Below are 20,616 nucleotides of genomic sequence, written 5' to 3' on the forward strand. Positions count from 1 at the left end.
TTTGAGCCATTAAAATTTTTTCTTTTGCTTCCTATTACTTTTCACTCACTAGCCTATCAAGTGAATTCCTTTACCGATATGGCTGTTATGGATTCCTGTTACAGCAAAACACCTTTTCACACACTATAAATATGAGACCTATGATATTTTCGCATCCTAAATATGCGCTCTGACCACCCAGCAGAGCCTGATTGATTTTCGCCATCTTTTTATTTCCCTGCTTTGCTTCTTTCTCTTTTCAACCATTTTGTTGCTTTGTTATTTCCTTCTCATACTTTACACATAACATGGCGGCAGTGTTTTTCCAGCACCTGACAGCTGGGGCTCGGACTTGGAGTTCAATGTCTTATTTTGTCCCCAACTTCCAATTGGAAGTAAAATTCAGTAAACCCTTTGGCGGTCTTGTTCCCGTATGGACTTTGCCGACCTAGACCATTGCTGAATTGATTTCTGCTGGGACCATGCGCTGGGATAGAGGTACCTCGATGACACACATTTCTACTATTTGCAAACTCCCAATTATTCTTTTAGAAGTATCTTTATTTATAGATTATACTGTGACATTTAGGGTTTGATTCCTGTGATAGTCTCCTCAGTAACACTGGGCGGTCTTGACTAGGAATACGAATTTCACCGATCGGGACTGCACTTGAATTGATCGTTACTGGGCCCACAAGTAATACTTCACCTGCAGAGAAGCAGGTATCTTGCTGAGTCAAGTTTATATTGCTTTTGGACACATTAGTTCATTTAAGCGTACCAATCCTTATGGAATATACCCTATAATTTAGGTTACGACTTTTGTGACCCCCCAACGTCTCCCCGAAAACATTGATGTTGCATAGTTCTTCTTCTTTTTGCTGGTAAACCTCTTACTGCTTGATTCCCATCTGACGGAGTGCTAAGCATAATATGTCCTTTGGACTGGACGCAAGACTACCGGGCATCTGGTTGTTTGTCTCTTACTCACAGACAGCTTTCAGGGCCAGTCCACCCCTCCTTCTATGCAGAGAGCTTCCTACATAGGAATATTCACAGGAGGTGCTAAGCATAATATGTCCTTTGGACTGGACGATAGACTACCGGGCATCCGGTTGTTTGTTGTTTGTCTCTTACTCACAGACAGCTTTCAGGGCCAGTCCACCCCTCCTTCTATGCACATAGCTTCCTACATAAGGATATTCACGAGAGGTGCTAAGCCTAATATGTCCTTTGGACTGGACGCTAGCCTACCGGGCATCTGGTTGTTTGTTGTTTGTCTCTTACTCACAGACAGCTTTCAGGGCCAGTCCACCCCTCCTTCTATGCAGAGAGCTTCCTACATAAGGATATTCACAGGAGGTGCTAAGCATAATATGTCCTTTGGACTGGACGCTAGACTACCAGGCATCTGGTTGTTTGCTGTTTGTCTCTTACTCACAGACAGACAGCTTTCAGGGCCAGTCCACCCCTCCTTCTATGCACATAGCTTCCTACATAAGGATATGTACACGGGAGGTGCTAAGCCTAATATGTCCTTTGGACTGGACGCTAGCCTACCGGGCATCTGGTTGTTTGTTGTTTGTCTCTTTCTCACAGACAGCTTTCAGGGCCAGTCCACCCCTCCATCTATGCACATAGCTTCCTACATAAGGATATTCACGGGAGGTACTAAACATAGTATGTCCATTGCACGGCACGCTAGACTACCGGGCATCTACTTTCTAAGGTAGTTTGCTATTTCTCTCTTACTCACTGACTGCTTTTGGGGCCAGTCCACCCCTCTTTTTTCAATGCACTTAGCATCCTACATACTAATAATTAAGGGATTAATCACGAATAAAACAGGCTGCAGTAATATGCACACTACTTGACATGTGTTCTTCCCTCTTATATTTTCCCTGCCCCCCCCCTTTCTTCTGCCCTCTTTTCTTTCCATACAACTTTCTCAATATTACTGTGAACCATGGTATACGTGCACCCTACTGGATTCCACATGTATCCATGTTCTTCTTGCACATCTTATAACTTAATATCGATTTGCCATATGTATACATATTGGATACACTGTATTATTAATACTCATGTAATGTGTATGCATTTGTGTACTGTGGTTATTTTAGTATCATTGATGTTCGCGCTCTATAAAACTCTCAAAATAAAATAAAATAAAATAAACATGAAACTTTCTCTGCCAGTACTAATGTGCAATGTGCTACATGCCGTCTATGGTTGCCTACCAGCTATTTATTGTTTCTGTTCTGCACATCCAACTTTATATTTATGTTGTTTGATTATTTCCCCACTGTTGCGTATAGATGTTTTACTTTTATTCTGCTAACTCCAACAACCTTGAGAAAGCCCCAGGCTGCCGTGCCGAGAGGGGGTGAAACACGTGTTGGCTGTTGCATTTCACTTGAAATCTGAGAAGCATAAGATATATGTTGGGATCCCAATGTAACAAGGACTCAGAGTGTAGGGCTATATCCAGGGGCTACAGATAGGTCCTCCGGGTAATGCTTTGTACGGCACGGCTCTGTGGTTTCCTTTGTAAAGGTGAACCAATTTGTTAATTCAATGAGTCTTGTCAATTTATGATAGATATACAACTTGCAAAAAAGTTAAATGATTTTGCCATTCTCATATGCCTGGTGATGAAACTGTAAGCAGTACCATTGGGGTAGACTAGGGGATCACACCAAGAATCTTTGTGCAGTAGACATAAAAGGCATTCAGGGGGTGTTCCACACAATGCTACCAACATTTATTGCCATAGTAAATATTTGGTCCCCGGCAGCAATTCACATTGCAAGGCACTCCACCATAAACACACATGCCGTATTTTTCTTCTTATACATGTGTCTGATTCACATGGCCAGCTGCTGTTGTGCAATAATCAACTGTAAAATTTTATTTTGAAATATGTCTTACCTTCTTTCCTGAAATTACAAAACGATTCTCGTCTCAGATGTAAAGCCCCTGTTTATAAAACAGTGATACAGAATGAAATTGTTTACTTTTCCAGGACAAGCGACGTGCATCATTTGTGACAAAAAACAAGCACGCCATCGGAAAGGTTCAATCACTGTCAGTCATTCAAAGTAAAATATACATAAACCAAAGCCTGTGGTGTGAACCGTAACAGATTTCAACTAAACACAGAATTACCACTATAATAAACAACAAAACAAACAATTATAAGTGACTCAAGAGTTCCACGTTTGAAATTTCAAAAGGCAGCGTGCTTAGGTGTGTAACCATGGAAACCAAAGAAACTTGACAGCCTAAATACAATATTCTCAAAAATCCTTATTTATTTGTTTTAACAAAGAGCAATACAGAGAATTGTTTTTAAACAATGGCAATGCATATACCCTTCTCCATCCACGAGCATACATCGATTTTGAGTGCACCTGAACAGTGAAGGCAGAATAATACAAACATAATTTTAAGCATATCTTATCATGACCTCCATATACATAATACTACCTGGGCTACTACTTTGTGCGGATTTGTTTTTTTGGGGGGGCAGGGGGAGAGTTGCGGGGGCGGGAGGTGCAGAGTGCATCTGAAGTAAAGGAGCACTTTGCTGGGAGCTTTTATTGGACAGAAGCTTCTGTGATGCTGCTCATTCAGGACCAAGGTATATGGTGTCTTATTGAGTAAAGTTCAACATCCGCCATTTTGCGTCCGTGCTCCAGTCTGGAGACACAGGCAAAACATGTGAACACAGGGAAAGCCAGCCCTCCCTTTATTAGATAACAACAACTTTTATTTCCCACTGTTGCTAAGTCATAGAACCGGATTTGGAACTCCATATTCACACCAATGAGAGGCATACATAATAAAGTGATTTGCCTACACCCACACAATGCTTATAACAAGTACCAAACCCACAATTAGAACCCAGGTCAAAGTTTGACGGGCAGCAACTTTGCTAATTGACTACATATATCACTTCCCCTGTTTAATACTTGATAAAAACATTATGGTAAGACATTAAAATGCTTTTATTGTAAAAAAAAAACCTTCTTCCTTTTTTCTACAAAGGAAGTAGTGGTTTATGGATACACATCAAAATGCACAAGCTGAGTTCCACTACTGGTCTTTTTCAAAGATTACAGACAGACGGCTAGGTGGAAAAGCCACCATGGCACTGGGTGTTTCTCTCCAGTGGTGGTTGCGAACACCAAAAGCCTGAGCCGCCTCATCGGAATTCAGTGGCGGCAATTCCAGCATGTATGTTTGGCACAGTGGAAATGCAGCAGCTCTACCTGCGCCCTTTGTAAGTCCTAGTTACTAGGAATATACTGTGCCAAAACACACAAAAAGCATCTCTGACATGCTGAGAGCTTTATCTTAACAAGTCGGGAATACGTGTGTACCATTCTGCACACAACCAAGGAGAAATACATGGCGGTGTTGCTCGATGTTGAAGCTGGCAAATACTGTGGCAAGCTGATCACCCTAAATCGGCAACGGGTCCTGCATCGCTTTCAGCAGCATCAACACTGACGTATGGCGGAGCTCCATCCTTGGCTTGCATGTCTTCTACCACCTTCATTCATATTGAGGCATCAGAACCTAGAAGAGGTGTACAGGATGTCTACATTTTTGTTGTAGAGTTTCAGTAAATGCACTCTTTTAAAGGAGGCCTCATGTTTGTAACATGTACTTGCATGTCCCAAGAATTGAGGGCTGTCTATAGAACCGCTGATACCACCTTGTTGTCATCTCGCTAATCAGATGACCAGACGTAAAAACACATGCTTCTTTTTTATAGCAAGAACATGTACGTGGTCTTCGGTTTGACTGAACTGGCCCTAATCGCATCAGTTACCTCAGAGTTCCTTAACTCAGACAGGACTTGGGCTAGAGATTTAGGCTCTGATATCTCAGAATTCCGTGGTAGCCTGATACAACCCAATGCCATACAGGTGCAGGGGGAGAACCAAGAGCAACCTTAGGGGGCCAGAACCATTGTGTAGGTTCTAACCCCTCAGTGGGACACACCATAGAATAACTTTAACTAGAGCATCTCCCCACAAGTAAAAAATAAATAAAAAAAGCGGCCCCCTTGAGATCGCACTTTTTCGTTTTTTCATTCTAAACAGCATTTTTTGTTTTTAGTAGATTTAAGAATAGGTTTGCATGGTACATAAATGAACCAGGACACCGTCGTCTTCAAATCGTAAGTGTGGATTTATTCCTGGAGCAATCAAATACAGCATACAACTTCCAGCTGACCAGACTGGTAACTGCCAGATCTGGAATGCTGCTGGTCAAAGGAACAAGCTAAGAACTAACCTAAGTTCTAGAATAGCAATGGGGAAGGGCACAAAGGAAGGGCCACAAGAGAGGAATACATAGTTAAAACATTTACAACACATCTTCTCCCTTTCTCTTCAACATATATGGACCAGTTAAACCTGACCCTGATTTTTGGAATATGATTAACTTAAAATTATCTTCCATTACCAACCCCAATATTATCGTTGCTGGAGACTTTAACAATTGGCTTGATCCTTTTTCCGACAGAAAATTAAGATGCCAATTTAAACCTGATAAGTCTCACAAATCATTTTAATCTGCTATTGCCTCTAGTCCACCTTTTGATGTATGGAAAACCTGCAATCCTGATAAATATGAATTTACATTTTTCTCAAATGTTCATCATACTATGTCACGTATTGATTATATTTTGGTTTCAAAATCCCTTTTACCCTCTGTTCAATCTTCAGAAATTGGATCCATATTTATTTCTGACCATGCCCCTGTCTCCTCGTCATTTGATTTATCCCATACCAACTCTAAACATGCCCGGTGGAGATTTAACAACTCACTTTTGTCTGACCAATCCTACATGTCTGAGGCTACCTCTTTCATAAATGATTTTTTTCTATTTAATAAAGCCAGTGATACTTCAATCCATAACAATTGGGACGCCTTTAAGGCATCCTTTAGAGCTTTCACCATTACATACATGGCCAAAAAAAAAGAAATTACTGAACTCCCAATATCTCTCAGTTCTTAAACATATTAAATCTCTCGAACACTCTTTCTTCACATCTAATTCTCCGTCTCACCTCCGAGACCTTATAAAGGCAAGTCAGATTTAAATAAACTAGCTACAGCTGATGCGTGCAATATTATACTTAAAGTAAAATCCAAATATCACAGGGGTCAAAATAAAGCAGGTATAATGTTGGCCAACTATTTAAAAATTAAAACGGAAAAGAAAACCATCGGTCCTCTCCATAACACTATCACTAATACATTACTTCATTCGGATTCTGATATTGTTAATGCTTTCCAATCCTATTATCATTCGCTATATATGGATGATACACATCCCTCTGAATGTGATACTCAGTCTTTTTTTGATGATCTTCCCTCTCCCACGTCTGTGCCTGATGCTATGTCTCTTCTTGAAAAAGATATATCTCTTCAGGAGATCCTTGATGCCATTAAATCTTTAAGGAGGGCCAGGGCCCCTGGCCCGGACGGTTTTTCCATTGAACTAATTTCTTCTTTCTCCTCTACTTTTGCTCCTTATCTACTTGAACTTTTTAATTCCTTCATATCTAAATCAAAACCTGAGGGATCCTTTTTAGATGCTCTTATTATAATCATCCCCAAACCAGATAAAGATCATACCCTATGCAAAAATTATCGGCCAATATCATTAATCAATTATGATTGAAAAATGTTTGCAAAAATTCTTGCTTCTAGATTGGATAACGTTATGCCCCAACTAATCAAACCTGACCAATCTGCCTTTATTAGAGGTAGACTTACCTCAGATAACGCTAGGATGTTTTCCAATGTTCTTGCGTTGGGGAAAAGGTATCCTGATCCTCTAGATGCATTATCCCTTGATGCAGAAAAAGCATTTGATCGTGTAAATTGGCCTTTCATGTTCAAAACTCTTCATTGGTTTGGTTTTGGTTCTAAATTTATTTTACTTATTAAATTATTATATCTTGAACTCCGGGCATCTGTTTCGGTCAATGGTCTTTTGTCTCCATATTTTAATTTACATAGAGGTACTAGACAAGGTTGTCCACTTTCCCCTCTTTTATTTCTTCTATGTCTTGAACCTTTCCTTGAACGCATTCGTCATAACCCCTTAATAACTGGTTTTCAACATAAATCCAACTAAATCAAATTGTCTGCATATGCAGATGATATCCTGGTCTATCTCTCTAACCCTCCTACCTCTCTGCCTCCTTTTTTTACAAGAAATAGATTTATACTCTAAAGTTTCTGGCAATAAACTAAATGTTTTCAAAACTGAGGTCTAACCTTTAAACTCCACCTGTTATCAATACATGTTTTCTGACACCAATTTCAAGTGGTGTCCCTCTAAAATTAAATACCTGGGGGTATGGTTTTCCTCTAATATCCCTCACACTCTTTCACACAATTTTAATGCACTAAAACTTAAGATTCAAAATTCATTTAATTCCTGGTCTCCTCTTTTTCTATCTTGGTGGGGTAGATTGGATAACATCAAAATTATGATTGTTCCCCTCATTCTTTTTTACTTTCTATGTTACCATTTAAAATTCCCAATTACTATTTTAAACAACTTGATTCTCTTTGTATTAAATTCTTGTGGAATAATAAACCACCTCGTATTGCCTTATCTAAATTAATTAAACCAAAAACTGAAGGTATACGATTTCCTAATTTTAAATTATATCATACCGCTTTTTTACTTAGACAATTCAATGCTTTTAATAAGCAGGATCATGATTCACCACTGCCCAGATGGATGGCTTTTGAGCGCTCCTTACTACATGAATTTTCCTTTTCCGACATCAGCTCTATGTCCAATTGTCCCTTCATTTCTCAATACCCCATTTTAAAATACTCCCAACATTTGATACATTCACTGTTTACAGATGGTGCTACCTTTCAGCAAGCATTTCTTGTCTCTTCCATTTGGTATAATAAATTCATAACATTTCGACACAAATCATTCTACTTCAAACATTGGAAAGAAAAGGGTATTTTTTATGTCCATCAATTAGTATCCCATAACTCTGTCATTCCCTTCACTGCATTACAAGAACGTTACAATTTACCGCTATCCTACTTTCCCCAATACTCACAAATATCCAATGCCCTACGGCCATTCTTGTCATCCAAACATTTTTCTGATGATACCACTCCATTTACTTCCTTGACCCCTTTGACCACAATTCTACCCAACTCCACTCCCAAAGCTTCTGTTATATATAAGCTTTTGTCTACTCCCATATCTGATAGACCAAAATCCACTATAGAATTAGCTTGGGAACAAGACCTCTCTATATCCCTTTCCACTAACTGATGGAATAAACTATGGCATAAGATTTTCACTACCTCCAAAGCTGCTAACATCACTCAATCTTTGTTTTTTCTCTACAACAGAGCGGTTTGCACTCCGGTTCATATTCATAAGAATAATCTCTCTTATTCTCGCCTTTGTTGGTCTTGTCTCTCCTCGGATGGCTCATTATTACATTTAATATATTACTGTCCCAATGTTCTTAAATTTTGGAAATCCACTTGGTCTATATCCTCTAAGATATTTAATTGTAATATCCCCTTTCAATTCAAAATGTATTTCTTGGGTCCATGTCCGATGATCTTTTGGACTCCTCACCAAAGTTGAAACTGTTTGACCTTTTCATTTCACTTGTATTTAAAGTTATTTTAACTTGTTGGAAAGATAATTCTAAAATGTGTACGTTAATGTGGTGGAACCTTATTTGCAATGAACATAGAATCCCTACTGTCTCATCATCAACGTTATCTCAGAAAATCAAGTCTGACTTACTTTGGATTCCCTTTACTACTTTCCCATCTTCCAACCCTTCCATACATTAATTACTTGTCTCATTCTTCCCCCTTTCCCTCTTCTCTTCTCTCCTTTTCTTTTCTTGTTTTCTTCTCTCTTCTCCACATTTTTCTTTCTTCTTACTCCTTACTTTTAAAATTGTTATTCCATTACCACCTGTTTTAATATGTACCCATAACTATTCTTACTCATTTTCTCATTCATGAGATGGTTTCTTTACCCCTTGTTTTCATTATCTCTGTATCAGATTGTTCCTTGCTATAATATCTTTTGATGAAATACGTTTTATCACTCTACTGTTCCATCTTATGTTTTTCTGCTAACTTTGGTACTTTACTGTTATACCAATAAAAATTATTTAAATAAATAAATAAAAAGTAATCTTCCCCCTTTCAAATAAAAGAAAAATGATGAAAAATACATACTAACTCAAAGCGAGACTTAACACTTAAAAAATAATACTAACATAAGAAATCATTTAAATACACCGGAAGTCTACGCAGTCTTACACTTCTGGTTTCAACAGATGTCGAACCTTCAGAAAGAGTTGGCTCGGGTACAATTTTCACTAAAGAACTTTAAGATGTTCTATTAAAAATGTAGTGCATACATGTACACTGGTTGTCGTTCTTTGAAAATAGATCACATTCATTTTCATAAACGTTTTCATGAATTAAACGTAATACAGAGTGACATTGTGTTCATACTTGAAATTTATTTATTTTTTATTTATTTTGGAGTTTTATAAAGCACATGGCATTACGCACACCGGCGTGTCCCCGCGTTAGGAGAGAGAGTGAAGAGACACGACGGGGAGGCTATATCAGAGCTGAGCGAAAAAGATGTGTTTTTAGAGCTCTGCGGAATTTTACTTCGGAGGGTTCAAGACGTAGCTCCCTCGGAAGCGTGTTCCAGCTCTTCGCCGCCAGTAGCCTGAAGGATCTGCCACCCATTCGGGTTTTATGAATTTTGGGGACAGCGAGTAACCCGGTGTCAGAGGATCTAAGCCTGCGTCCAGGGCTATAGGGAGTGATGAGGGATAGTAGGGGATTAGGTGCTTTGCCATTGATGATACGATGACATACGCATAGTGCTTTAAAAGTTATCCTCTCCCTTACCGGAAGCCAATGGAGGGTTTTTAGAACAGCTCTAGAAGCAGTTCTTCTTGGGAGCCTTAGCACCAGCCGGGCTGTTGCATTTTGTAGTACCTGGAGGTGGTGGAGGCTTTTTGCTGTTATTCCCAGATAGAGGAGATTGGAATAATCCAATCTTGATGTAACCAAGGCGTGCACAAGAGTCTGTCTGGCACCGACCGGAAGTAGATCCAGGATCTTTCGTAGACTCTTGAGTATACCAAAGCACATCCCGGTTACCCGGTCTACCTGGGGAGCAAATGTAAGGGCAGAGTCAAACATAACCCCAAGATTTTTTGCCTGTTGACAAGGCACTGGGGTAGAGCCCAGGCAAGCCGGCCACCATGCCGATGACCACACACTCGGACCACCCCCTACCACGAGCACCTCAGTTTTGGACCCATTCAGCCTCAGGCAGTTGTCAGACATCCAGGATGCAAGCTCCTGCATGCAGGCACTGAAGCTGACCGCCGCAACGTCCGGTGCCCATGACAGTGAGATGGCCAGTTGTGTGTCATCGGCGTATGACACTAGTTGGATTCCATAGCCTTCAACAATGGTGGCCACCGGGGAGACATACAGGTTAAACAGGGTGGGACTCAGGGCCGAGCATATACAATTAAAATAACAGGAAGATGTGGCGCTGAGAATTAAGTCCAAGCGCTAATGTCCCAAAATTATGTGTTTAATCTGTGACTGAATGCAGGGATAATTTCCAGAAATCAGCGGGATTTCCTGCAACTATACCTGTCTCGTCTGGAAACCAACTTCATGTTGACAAACATGAAGGCCGTGTGGGATGAATGCAGTTACTTACAAATGTTCCATCTCCTGTCATCTCTAAATCAACAACATGGCTGGGTATATTAACGGGAAACATCCATCACAACACAACTTTTACGACGCACTACCATTACAACGCAGGATTTACAACGCAAGTCATTACAACGACTTGCGCTGGAGTACGCTGTAGGATAAGGAATAGTTTAATTTACTATCCAAAACCTTCCCTACTATCCACGGGGACTGGAGTTGGAATAGTAAATTAAACTATTCCACTATCCAGCACCCCCCAACGCAAGTCGTTGTAACGACTTGCGTTGTAAAACCTGCGTTGTAAAGGCATGCGTAGTAAAAGCATGCGTTGTGATGACATACATCCATATTAACAGCCTCTTGAGATCAATGGAGCAGGTTTTTTGTTCTCTCTGAAGTGCCTACCTCTTTTTGACTGCTGGTGCGCAGAGAATGAGGATTCTGTAGCAGGGCTCCTGGAACCTTTTTCCTTCAAAGACTAGAAGGTACTTACTCACTTGCTTTTAGAGGAGTGGAGATAGTACTGCTTGGAGGACACTCAGCAATTTAGTTGTAATTGTAGCCCTCCTGTAATGCTGTAAGACCTCTTTTTATGAAGGAACCAAACACATTCTTGGCATGAAAGGGGAGTTTGATCTCTTTCTCTTGTGCTCCTGGCCTAAGATCTAAGGACTTTTTTAAAACATATTTTATTGAGAACCATGGCTGCATAATATAGTGACGTTATTGATGCTTCTGGCATTTTATCTTTTGTTGATTTTCCAACTTATGCATAATACATTTTCTGTCATCTTATACATTTCAGTTACATATGTGGTTTGTCTGATGTCCGCTCTTGCGGACAGAAAGGGACCGTCTGTATACATGTTAGACAATATGGCATCGAGTTTGGTAATACCAAGCAAGTTTATATTTAATCTAACTGTAACATAGAACATTTTTCCCTACCCCACCCCCCACCCTCCTGGTCTGCCGTTTCAGATACGTATAGTTGCCTATTAGGGCTATTAATATACCAGTACTGGCCATACTCTGCTTGCATTCATTGGTATGAAGTCTGGCGACTGTAAAGGTCTAGCCCCTTATTTGTAAGGTGTGACATTGGATTATTGCGTGGGATTGCCTTGTGTAGGTATTAGATCTAGCTGTTTAAAGTCTTCTAACATGATGTCCCGTTCCATGGAGAAAGGCTGTTTCTGCAACCATCTTGCCTCTTCTCTTCTAAGTGCTGCGCTTTCAGTACTGCCCCATAGTACCATATCTTCCTGCCAAATAGACAATAACGGACATCTAGGGGATTTCCATCTCATAGTGATGGCCCTCATGGCTAGTATAAGAGCAAGGTCCAGGAATCGCTGTTGTACTTTCTGGGCTTTAGTGTGCCTACGGAGACCCATGAGGCACTCTAGGATACTGTCCTGGACTGTTATGTGTGTAGCCTCTTCCAGGGAATGGCGAACCCCGTACCAATAATCTTGTATACGCTGGCAGGCCCACAGCATATAAATAAAATCCGCCTCATCTCCCTTGCATCTGGGGCAGCAGTGTTGGGCCTCCGGGAACATACGGTGTACTCTCTTTGGGGTTAAGTAGGATCTATGTAGGATCATTGTTTGAATAAATTTCAGTTTAACATTACGGGATACCCTCTTGGGATGTTCAAGCATGCTCGCACAAGCTTTGTCGGGGAGTTCTGTATCTGCGTCCTCCGCCCACTTTGTTCTAAGAGTTGTGAGTGTGATTGCTGTTCAGTTCAGTTCCGTTTGTTTATTTAGCAGAGTTACTTAAAACCATTGCAATACATGCAAAAAATAAAACCATATATAAAATATTCCACCACAGTAATAAAATGTCCTCATAATACAAATATGATACACTTCTGTTGCTTACAAGTTAAAAAAAGTACAGATTTAGACATGCAGGAGCAACCTATGTAAGTGACCCAGTCGCATGCATCCATTGATGCTCCCCCTGTGAAAATAATAGTCCAAAGACTCCTTTGCCCAAAAAACTTTAGTGTCAGTTTGGCATTTTTGCCCTGGCCGCTTCGAGAAATCTAACTACTCTAGTATTCCATTGTGGTGATGTTGGGTCGAAGCAGGCCAAAACTTCCTGCCTCCTTGTCCGAAACCTCCTTTGATTAAAGTTTTTTTTAGCAGTTGCCTCCTTTCTTGAAGCATCTCCGTGCAAGAAGAAATGGTATGGATGATGTCCCCGTGGCCGTTTTTACACAGACTGCATACTGTGAAAGTCTGCACCCTTTTCTATGGTGGAAGATGCTGCGTGCATGGTATCACTCAGAGTCGTAGCTTTAGGAATTTTAATTTCAGTGCTTTTGAGTAGCCCAGGTTAAAGTATTGTTGCGGGGCTAGGGTCTTGTACGAATTCAAAGTCATCCAAGCATGTGCTCTGGCAGAAAAAGCAGCTTTGTCCTCCACCAGTGACTGTTTTTTCAACGACTTCCACACTAATTTTTTTAGAATTGAATGGTGACACTGTGTATCCCATAAGGGCGATAAGCCTGTGTTTGCCAGTGCCTCCTGAAGGTACAGTCTTGCGGGCAAATTCTCCCTCTGTTGGAGATCTTGCCACAGCAGGTGGTTTAATGAGTTAGGGTTTGATATTCTGATTTTATTCCAACAGTTGATGTATACTCCATATCTGGAACCGGTTTGCTTTATCAGGCCAAACTCCAGTCTGTGTTGCGCCGGGGAGGTATAATTCGGGAGGCTGAACATAGTTCTGTATGCTTTTAGAAGCGTCTTGTCCAGAAGATTGGTATCTCTCCCGTGCAGTGCTTCACTACCATATGTGATTGTATGTAGGATTTTAGCCCGTGCTGCCACTAAAAGAGGGCTCAGCGTAGGGCCCAGTAGTTTGGCTGATAGACCTTTCATAATTAAGGCAAGGATCATCCCTTTCCTTTTGATCCCTTGTTGGTGGGTAAATGATCCTTCTTTATCTAAGTAGACACCCAGATACTTATAAGTTTCCGCTGGTTCAATGTGTTTGCCGCCCAGGTGCCATAGGTAGCTCTTTTTTCGTTTGCTGTTAATTGTCATGGTCCTGGTTTTATTTAAGTTTATTGACAGGCTATTTTCTTCTACGTAGACCTGCAGACCATTAAGATGTTGCAAGCCAACTACTGTATGGCTAAGTAGGACTACGTTGTCAGCGTATAGTAGATTGGCAATGAGGTGCACCCTAGTCTGGGCAGGTGTGCGTTACAGGTGTTAAGTGTCGTGTTGAGTCTGCCATGAATAAGTTAAATAAGATAGGGGCCAGCACGCAGACCTGTTTAAGTCCTTTCGTTGCTTTAACTTTTCTTGAGAGATGAGACCCTGATCCTAATTTGACCTGTACCCAGGTATCGGTATGTAAAAGCATTGTCATTGATAGAAGGGTGTTTGGGATGCCCCATCTGGCTAGCTTAGTCCACAGTTTCGACCACTCCACGTTGTCAAATGCGGCGCTGAAGTTGATGAAACAGACATGCAACTGGGTTTTCCTCAATTTTGTTGTGTCCGTTATCAAAGAGATTGCCAGGATGTTGGATATCGTGCCGGAGTTTTTCGGAATCCTGTCTGATTTAGCAGGATTATTTCATTATTTTCTGCCCAAGTAGTCAATTCCTCCAGCAGTGTTCCCGCAAAGTAGTTGGCCTCATTATCGATCAGTGCTACTAACAGATAATTGGCTAGCAGGGCCTTGCTGCCACTTTTATGGATCAGTATAATCTTTGAACCTTTCCATGAATCTGGGATGGTGCCCAGTCGTCGTACTTCCAGAAATAGTGGATGGAGTATTTCTGCCCAATCTTCCGGCCTTTCTTTAAACATTGCTGGTGGAATTCCATTCGGGCCCGGCGCTCCTTCCTTTCTTCCCTTCCTGATCTGTTTCCTGATTATTAGATGATCAGTGACGATTGGACTTTCCTCCTCATGATGGATTAAGTCGAGAGAATTGGATATGTCACTTGCCATTAATCGGATAGTGGCGGAGCAGTCAGGGAAATTGTTGTTGCCTCTTTCCCTTCATCTGATGTTGGTATAATATCAGTCCGTGTCTGCTCTGCTCTGCTCCGGTATGGGCTGACTGTTGCTTTGGCTATTGAAGTGGGAGTTTAAGTAGCTTGCCCAGGTTTCCTCCATAATGTAGGAAGTAAGTCCTCCATGATGCGGGTGTATGATAGTATTTACTGTTTTCCAGAAACGATCGCTGGCATTATGCTTCATATTGTGCAAGAGTTTTGCCCAGATGACCTGTTCATTGTTATTGTTGATGTTCCATTTCAGCTTCTTCAGTTGAGTTCTTTGTTGCCGAGTGTCCCCTGGTTTGTGGCATAGAGATCTTATAGAGCCATTTATGATTCTCTTAAGTGCTTTTATTTGTGCTCTTTGAACCTTGGTTATCTTTTTCTCTTTTGCCTGCACTGGAAAACTCCTCGTTTTTATGTCTGTAGCCTTTAAGTTGCTGAGATTAGTTGTGAAGCATTCCCAGGTTTGTATCAGATTCTTTCCGAGCGGTTGTGCGAGTAAAAGATTGATTGCTGAGTCTGTTAAGGACTCTATGCTTTCTGTCGTGTACTTGATCCTCTTATAATTCGTTGTGTAGCTTGAGCCTACATGTGGAGCAGGATAAATGCTAGTCGGAGCAGTTGCAGCTAGAATAGTCTCTTGTGGACGGTGGTCGCTGTCCCCTTTGTCGCCCATTCTAAAGCCTATGATTCTAAACATGTGGAAACAACGAGAGGCTGACAAATGTATAATCTAAAAGCAAGCTTGTTAGTTCAGTATGGTAGCTTGCTACTGGAGGAGTATCACCATCTGTTCTTCCATTAAGGGCCCTAAGAGGAGTCTGTTTACCCTGTTAGGCTTCCCATGCGTAAAGGATCCTTGTGTTGGTTAATTGTAATTTAACGATTGGAGGCAATCTTCCTTTGCTTTGGATGATCCCATTAGATATAGGTTCAAGCCCCCCGATAGTATGAGATTTCGAATTTTGGCGCTCCCTATATAGGAAGTTCTTTGATCGGTTAACTTTGCTGAGTCAATTGCTGTCCATTTTGGGTGGATGTATACGTTGAACAGAGTTACTTTGTTTTGTGCCCCTGCTAGGGAAAGAGTGAGTTTGACAGCTAAAGTTACACCTGTTTCCGGGCCAGTTGCCACAGCTGTTGATATGGATGTTGTTGAGATGTAGGTTGCTAGCCCCCCTGAAGAATGGCCCGTTTTGCTACCCTTAACGGCTGGACGGTCAAAGCAAAGGAACCCGTGTATGTATAGTGGTTCCATGAGCCATGTTTCCTGTAGCATGATAATATCAAAGTTATTAAGATATTGCAGGAATTCTGGGTCTTGAATTTTTTACGCTAAGCTGTTAACATTCCACGAGCAGAGACGTGTCGCCGGTTCTCTTTGTCTATTGTTGCCGGGGTCTAGATTGTTATTATGTCATTGAGTTGCTGTGGCAAGGTTTATGGTTCTTGTAATTGGATCAGCGTTCCAGGAGTTGCGTCCGCGTGTCCTTTCAGCCCTAGGAGATCCATGCTGTGTGCCTTGGTTGAAAGCCCTTCTCAGCGCTGAGTAGCCAACTGCCCCTCTTAGTACAGAGGTTGAGGGCCTTGAGCAATCTTTGGTACCTGACCTTGCGCTCGAGTTTAATAGCAGTGCTGGGTGGGCTGGAGGTTGGTAGGGGCAGACTTGGATGCCCCAGTCTTTAAAAAGTGAGTGTGATTGCAGCATGTGCCCTGATGCCAGTGTATAACCATTTGACGAGATGGTCTCCTTTCCCCATGTAGTATAGTAGATGGACTAAGACATGTTGTGGAGGTTTCATGCGTTGTGACGCCCATGTTTTCCTGATATATTGTGATACTACTGCATGATCTATATATAAACGTTCAGGCGCTCCAGTGATCTGCACATAGGTGTCGTGGTCAAGGAGGTTACCATCGCCAAAGAAAGCTCCAACATCCTCCACACCTGCCTCTGTCCAGGCGTGTATTCTTACCTTAGTAAGCCTGCCCCCAGGGGTGGGAATACCTAATAATGGGATATTGGTTAAATAAGGAGCTGCTCCTGAGGTATACATCAGAGCTTTCCTCCAACATTGTAAAGCGGTCTTCAGCAGTGGGGGACACTCCGGGGGGATTTTGGCTTTAGGCAGGATCAGGGAATGTAGCGTGCCCCGGTCGATATCTCTTGGTGTATATGCAATTTCTGGCAGATTCCTACCCGCTGTCCAGTAGGACAGCCACTGGAGTTGACAAGCATAGTAGTATGCCCTGAAGTCGGGGTCCCCCAAGCCTCCCTTGTGGGATTCTAATTGTAGTTTCTGGAGGCTCACTCTCCTGCAACCCGTACCCCAAATGAGTTCTACTAGGATAGTGTTCAGGGTGCGGAATATTGAATGCGGGACCACTATGGGCAGGTTCAAGAAAAATTATAATAGCCCGGGGAGCACCACCATCTTAAAGATGGCAATCCGTCCCATCACCGAAAGGGGTAGGGATATCCAAAAGGTCACACTCTAGCGAAAGGCAGTGATGGCCTTCAGTAAGTTGCCTTCCAGTTGGTCCACCTGTGACCTATAAACCTGTATTCCTAGGTATTTAACCCCTTGTATGCTCATGACGAGCTCAGCTCGTCATGGCATACATCTCTCGGGTGCTCATGACGAGCTCAGCTCGTCATGAGCCCCACCCACGGGGGGAGCACTGGCGCTGCTCCCCCCGTGGAAGGCAGAGGAAGACCTTCCCCTGCCTCCGCCCGCCCCCCTGCCCGCGTCATCAATGACGTCAGCGCGCGAGCCGTGCTAACGTCATTGGAGGTTCCCTTTCTCCTCCGACGCGCAGGGAAGCCATTTTCTTCCTGCGCATCGGAGGAGAAACAAGGTAAGTTTGGGGGCTGGGGAGGGGGGATTGTAACTAAAGAGGCATCAGGGGAAAGGAAAGGGTTTTCCTTTCCCTCGATGCCTCTTTAGAGCATTCCTGCTGCACTATCGTGCGATCGTACAGCAGGAATGCCCACTAGACGGCAGGGATTTTTAAAAAAAAGTTTTGGCAAATTTTATTAGTTCGGGGAGCGGCCCCTTGGGCAAGGATCGCTCCCCATTGTGGGGCACATACATTCGCATTCTCTGCCACCCGGGGGGGGGGCAGAATATTAATTTATTTTTTAGAAATCGGCGCACATTCGGCCATTGGTCTGGCAAGTGGCCCCTTGGGCAAGGGCCACTTCCATGGGGGCCATTTTAGGGATGCCAGCTAAAATATTTAGGGCCCGATGTAGGTAGCCAAATACCGGTCGGTAACGGCCGAAATTCGGTAACTCCGGCCATTACCGACCGGTATATGAGCATCGAGATGTATGTGACAAAAAACGTACCGAATCGGTAAATACCAGTCGGTAAAACACCGAATCGGTATTAAACGAATCGGAATTTACCGAACTCATATTTACCGATTCGGAAATTAAGAAATAGTACATTTCCGATTCGGAAAATAGCGAATTCATATTTACCGAGTCGGTAAGTAAGAAATGGTAAAAATGGCCTGTTGAGATGTAGCAAATCCAAAAAATACCGAATTCCATGAAATTCGGTATTTTAGAATCGGTTTTTACCATGGATTGGAAGCAGGTGGAAACCAGGAACAGGATATATAAAAAGGCCCCAAAATGCAACAGTGCAACCACAATGGCGGCTTTTTACGTTATTGCAAGGCGGCTACGGATACAGGCAGCAGGAGAGAAGGTCTGGCTAAGGGAGGAGCATGTGTATAGGCATCGGATCACCCTCTTCCAACTGACTGAAGCTGAGATCCTGCAAAGGTACAGACTCCACCCCAGAACCATCCTGGACTTGATTGGGGACCTCCACCCATATCTGGAACACCCAACCCCAAGAGCACACGCCATCCCACCCCATGTGCAGGGGCTGTGCTGCCTACACCTTCTTGCCTCTGGTAGCTACCAGCACGTGATAGCCACAGTAGGTGGGGTGTCCCAGAGCTGCCTGTCACGGTTTTTCAGAACATTTCTAGACGCCATGATGCAGAGGATGGAACACTACATCGAGTTCCCTGACACACCTGCAGAACTTGCAAGGACGAAAACCGATTTCTATCAACTTGCCCAGTTCCCGCACATCATAGGCTGTATCGATGGGACGCACATCCCACTATGCCCACCTGCAGCAACTGAACACATAAATAGAAACCGGAAGTCCACACATTCTATCAATGTGCAGGTGATCTGCAACGCTGGCAACATAATTACGTACATTGTAGCCAAATATCCAGGGAGTACCCACGACTCCTACATATTCCAGAACAGTGGGATATACAGACGCCTTGTGGCTGGTGATTTTGGTGATGGATACCTGCTGGGAAAGTATGTGTGAGACACCCTGATAGTCCACCCAGGTGACAGTGCATATGCCCTGCGGTCATTTGTGCTCACCCCCTACCTGAACCCATCCACCAGGAGCGAAAGGCGTTATAACGTGGCACACAGAACAACACGTTGCATGGTGGAACGCACTTTTGGACTGCTGAAAAGTAGATTTAGGTGCCTCCATAAGTGTGGAGGTGCACGGCAATACACGCCAATTATCTGTTGCAAGATTATAGCGACCTGCGCCATGCTGCACAATCTTGCCACCAAAAAGGGCACAGAGATTGAACTAACATATCATGAGGACATAGATGATGGGACTGTACAAGCCGATCACACTGCAGCAGGAGCAGCACCTGCAACAGATGGTAGACTGCGACGCGCAGAAATCACCAGCAGATACTTTTAATAGAGTGATGACACACAGGCATGTTCATGTCTTGAAACACTCACTTTAATATGCACTATTGCACTATTCAAGACCACATTTATCAAATTAAATTCACTTTGCACACTGGGTGGCCAAAGTTCATTTCACTGTGACCTGTCCTGTGTTCATTATGATCTCTTAATGTTTGCGCTTACGCATGATGTTGTGGGAGCCACGGGACTGGGGGTCAACCTGTGCAGTGGGACCGGTGTCATCTGCATGGAGTCTGCTGCTCCGACGAATGTCCTGTACAGGCGTGCTGGCTCCACTCCTGCTTGTGGACTCCTCTGTGTCCCCAACACACGTGTTATCAGCAGTGGCTGTCTGCTGTGTCAGCATTACCTCCATAGCAGAGGTCACCCTCCCCATCCCCCTGGACAAGTCACTGCAGCAGTGCACAATTTCAGTCTGCATGTTCACTGACCGGCGGCATAGCAGTGTGGTAGAAGTAGCCAGACAGTTAATTGACAGATTTAGCTGCTTTACCTCGCACCTATACCTGCGCCTTTCTTGGTGGTCACTCTCCAGCCTGTCACAGAGGGAACCCATGCGCACACCCATGTCCCTCACCCCCTCTGCCATGGACTCCATTCCTTTGCCCATTGCCTCCATTCCTTTGCCCATGGACTCCATTCCCTTTGCCATGGCACTTATCCACCGATCGATGTCTGACATCCTGCTGTTCAGGATGCGCACCTGTCTGTGCACTGGCATGATCCCTTTGGCCTGCATGCGCTGGACCTTAACCATTGTGGCTTCCAGCCCAGCAAAGACCCCCTGCACATTCTGCCCCTCATCCTGCTCACGTGCCCTACGGCCACGGTCACTTGCACGGCCAGATCCCATTGACCCCTGTTGGCCTGCATCGCCAGCCAGTGGTAGTGTGCTCGGTCTGGGAGCCTCCACCACTTCCTCATCCGAGCTTTCCATGATTCTTAATGGTGGTACGTCCTGCCTCCTTGGCCTCACATGCACAGGGGACCCTGAGCTTGGTGTAGTGGCATCAGCAGGTGC

The 20,616-nt window shown here is 43.2% G+C and overlaps 1 protein-coding gene across 1 annotated transcript in view; it reads right to left on the reverse strand.

Annotated features, from left to right (window-relative positions):
- The window catches only part of METAP1D (methionyl aminopeptidase type 1D, mitochondrial), a 953,302-nt gene that overhangs the window by 567,200 nt on the left and 365,486 nt on the right, over positions 1-20,616 (reverse strand). Inside the window, exon 3 of the mRNA XM_078681565.1 lies at positions 2,911-2,958. Within this exon, the coding sequence (XP_078537691.1) occupies positions 2,911-2,958 (48 nt within the window). The remainder of the gene's footprint in view (positions 1-2,910; positions 2,959-20,616) is intronic.

The sequence above is a fragment of the Lissotriton helveticus genome, chromosome 3_1, assembly GCF_964261635.1.
Source record: "Lissotriton helveticus chromosome 3_1, aLisHel1.1, whole genome shotgun sequence".
NCBI lineage: Eukaryota > Metazoa > Chordata > Amphibia > Caudata > Salamandridae > Lissotriton > Lissotriton helveticus.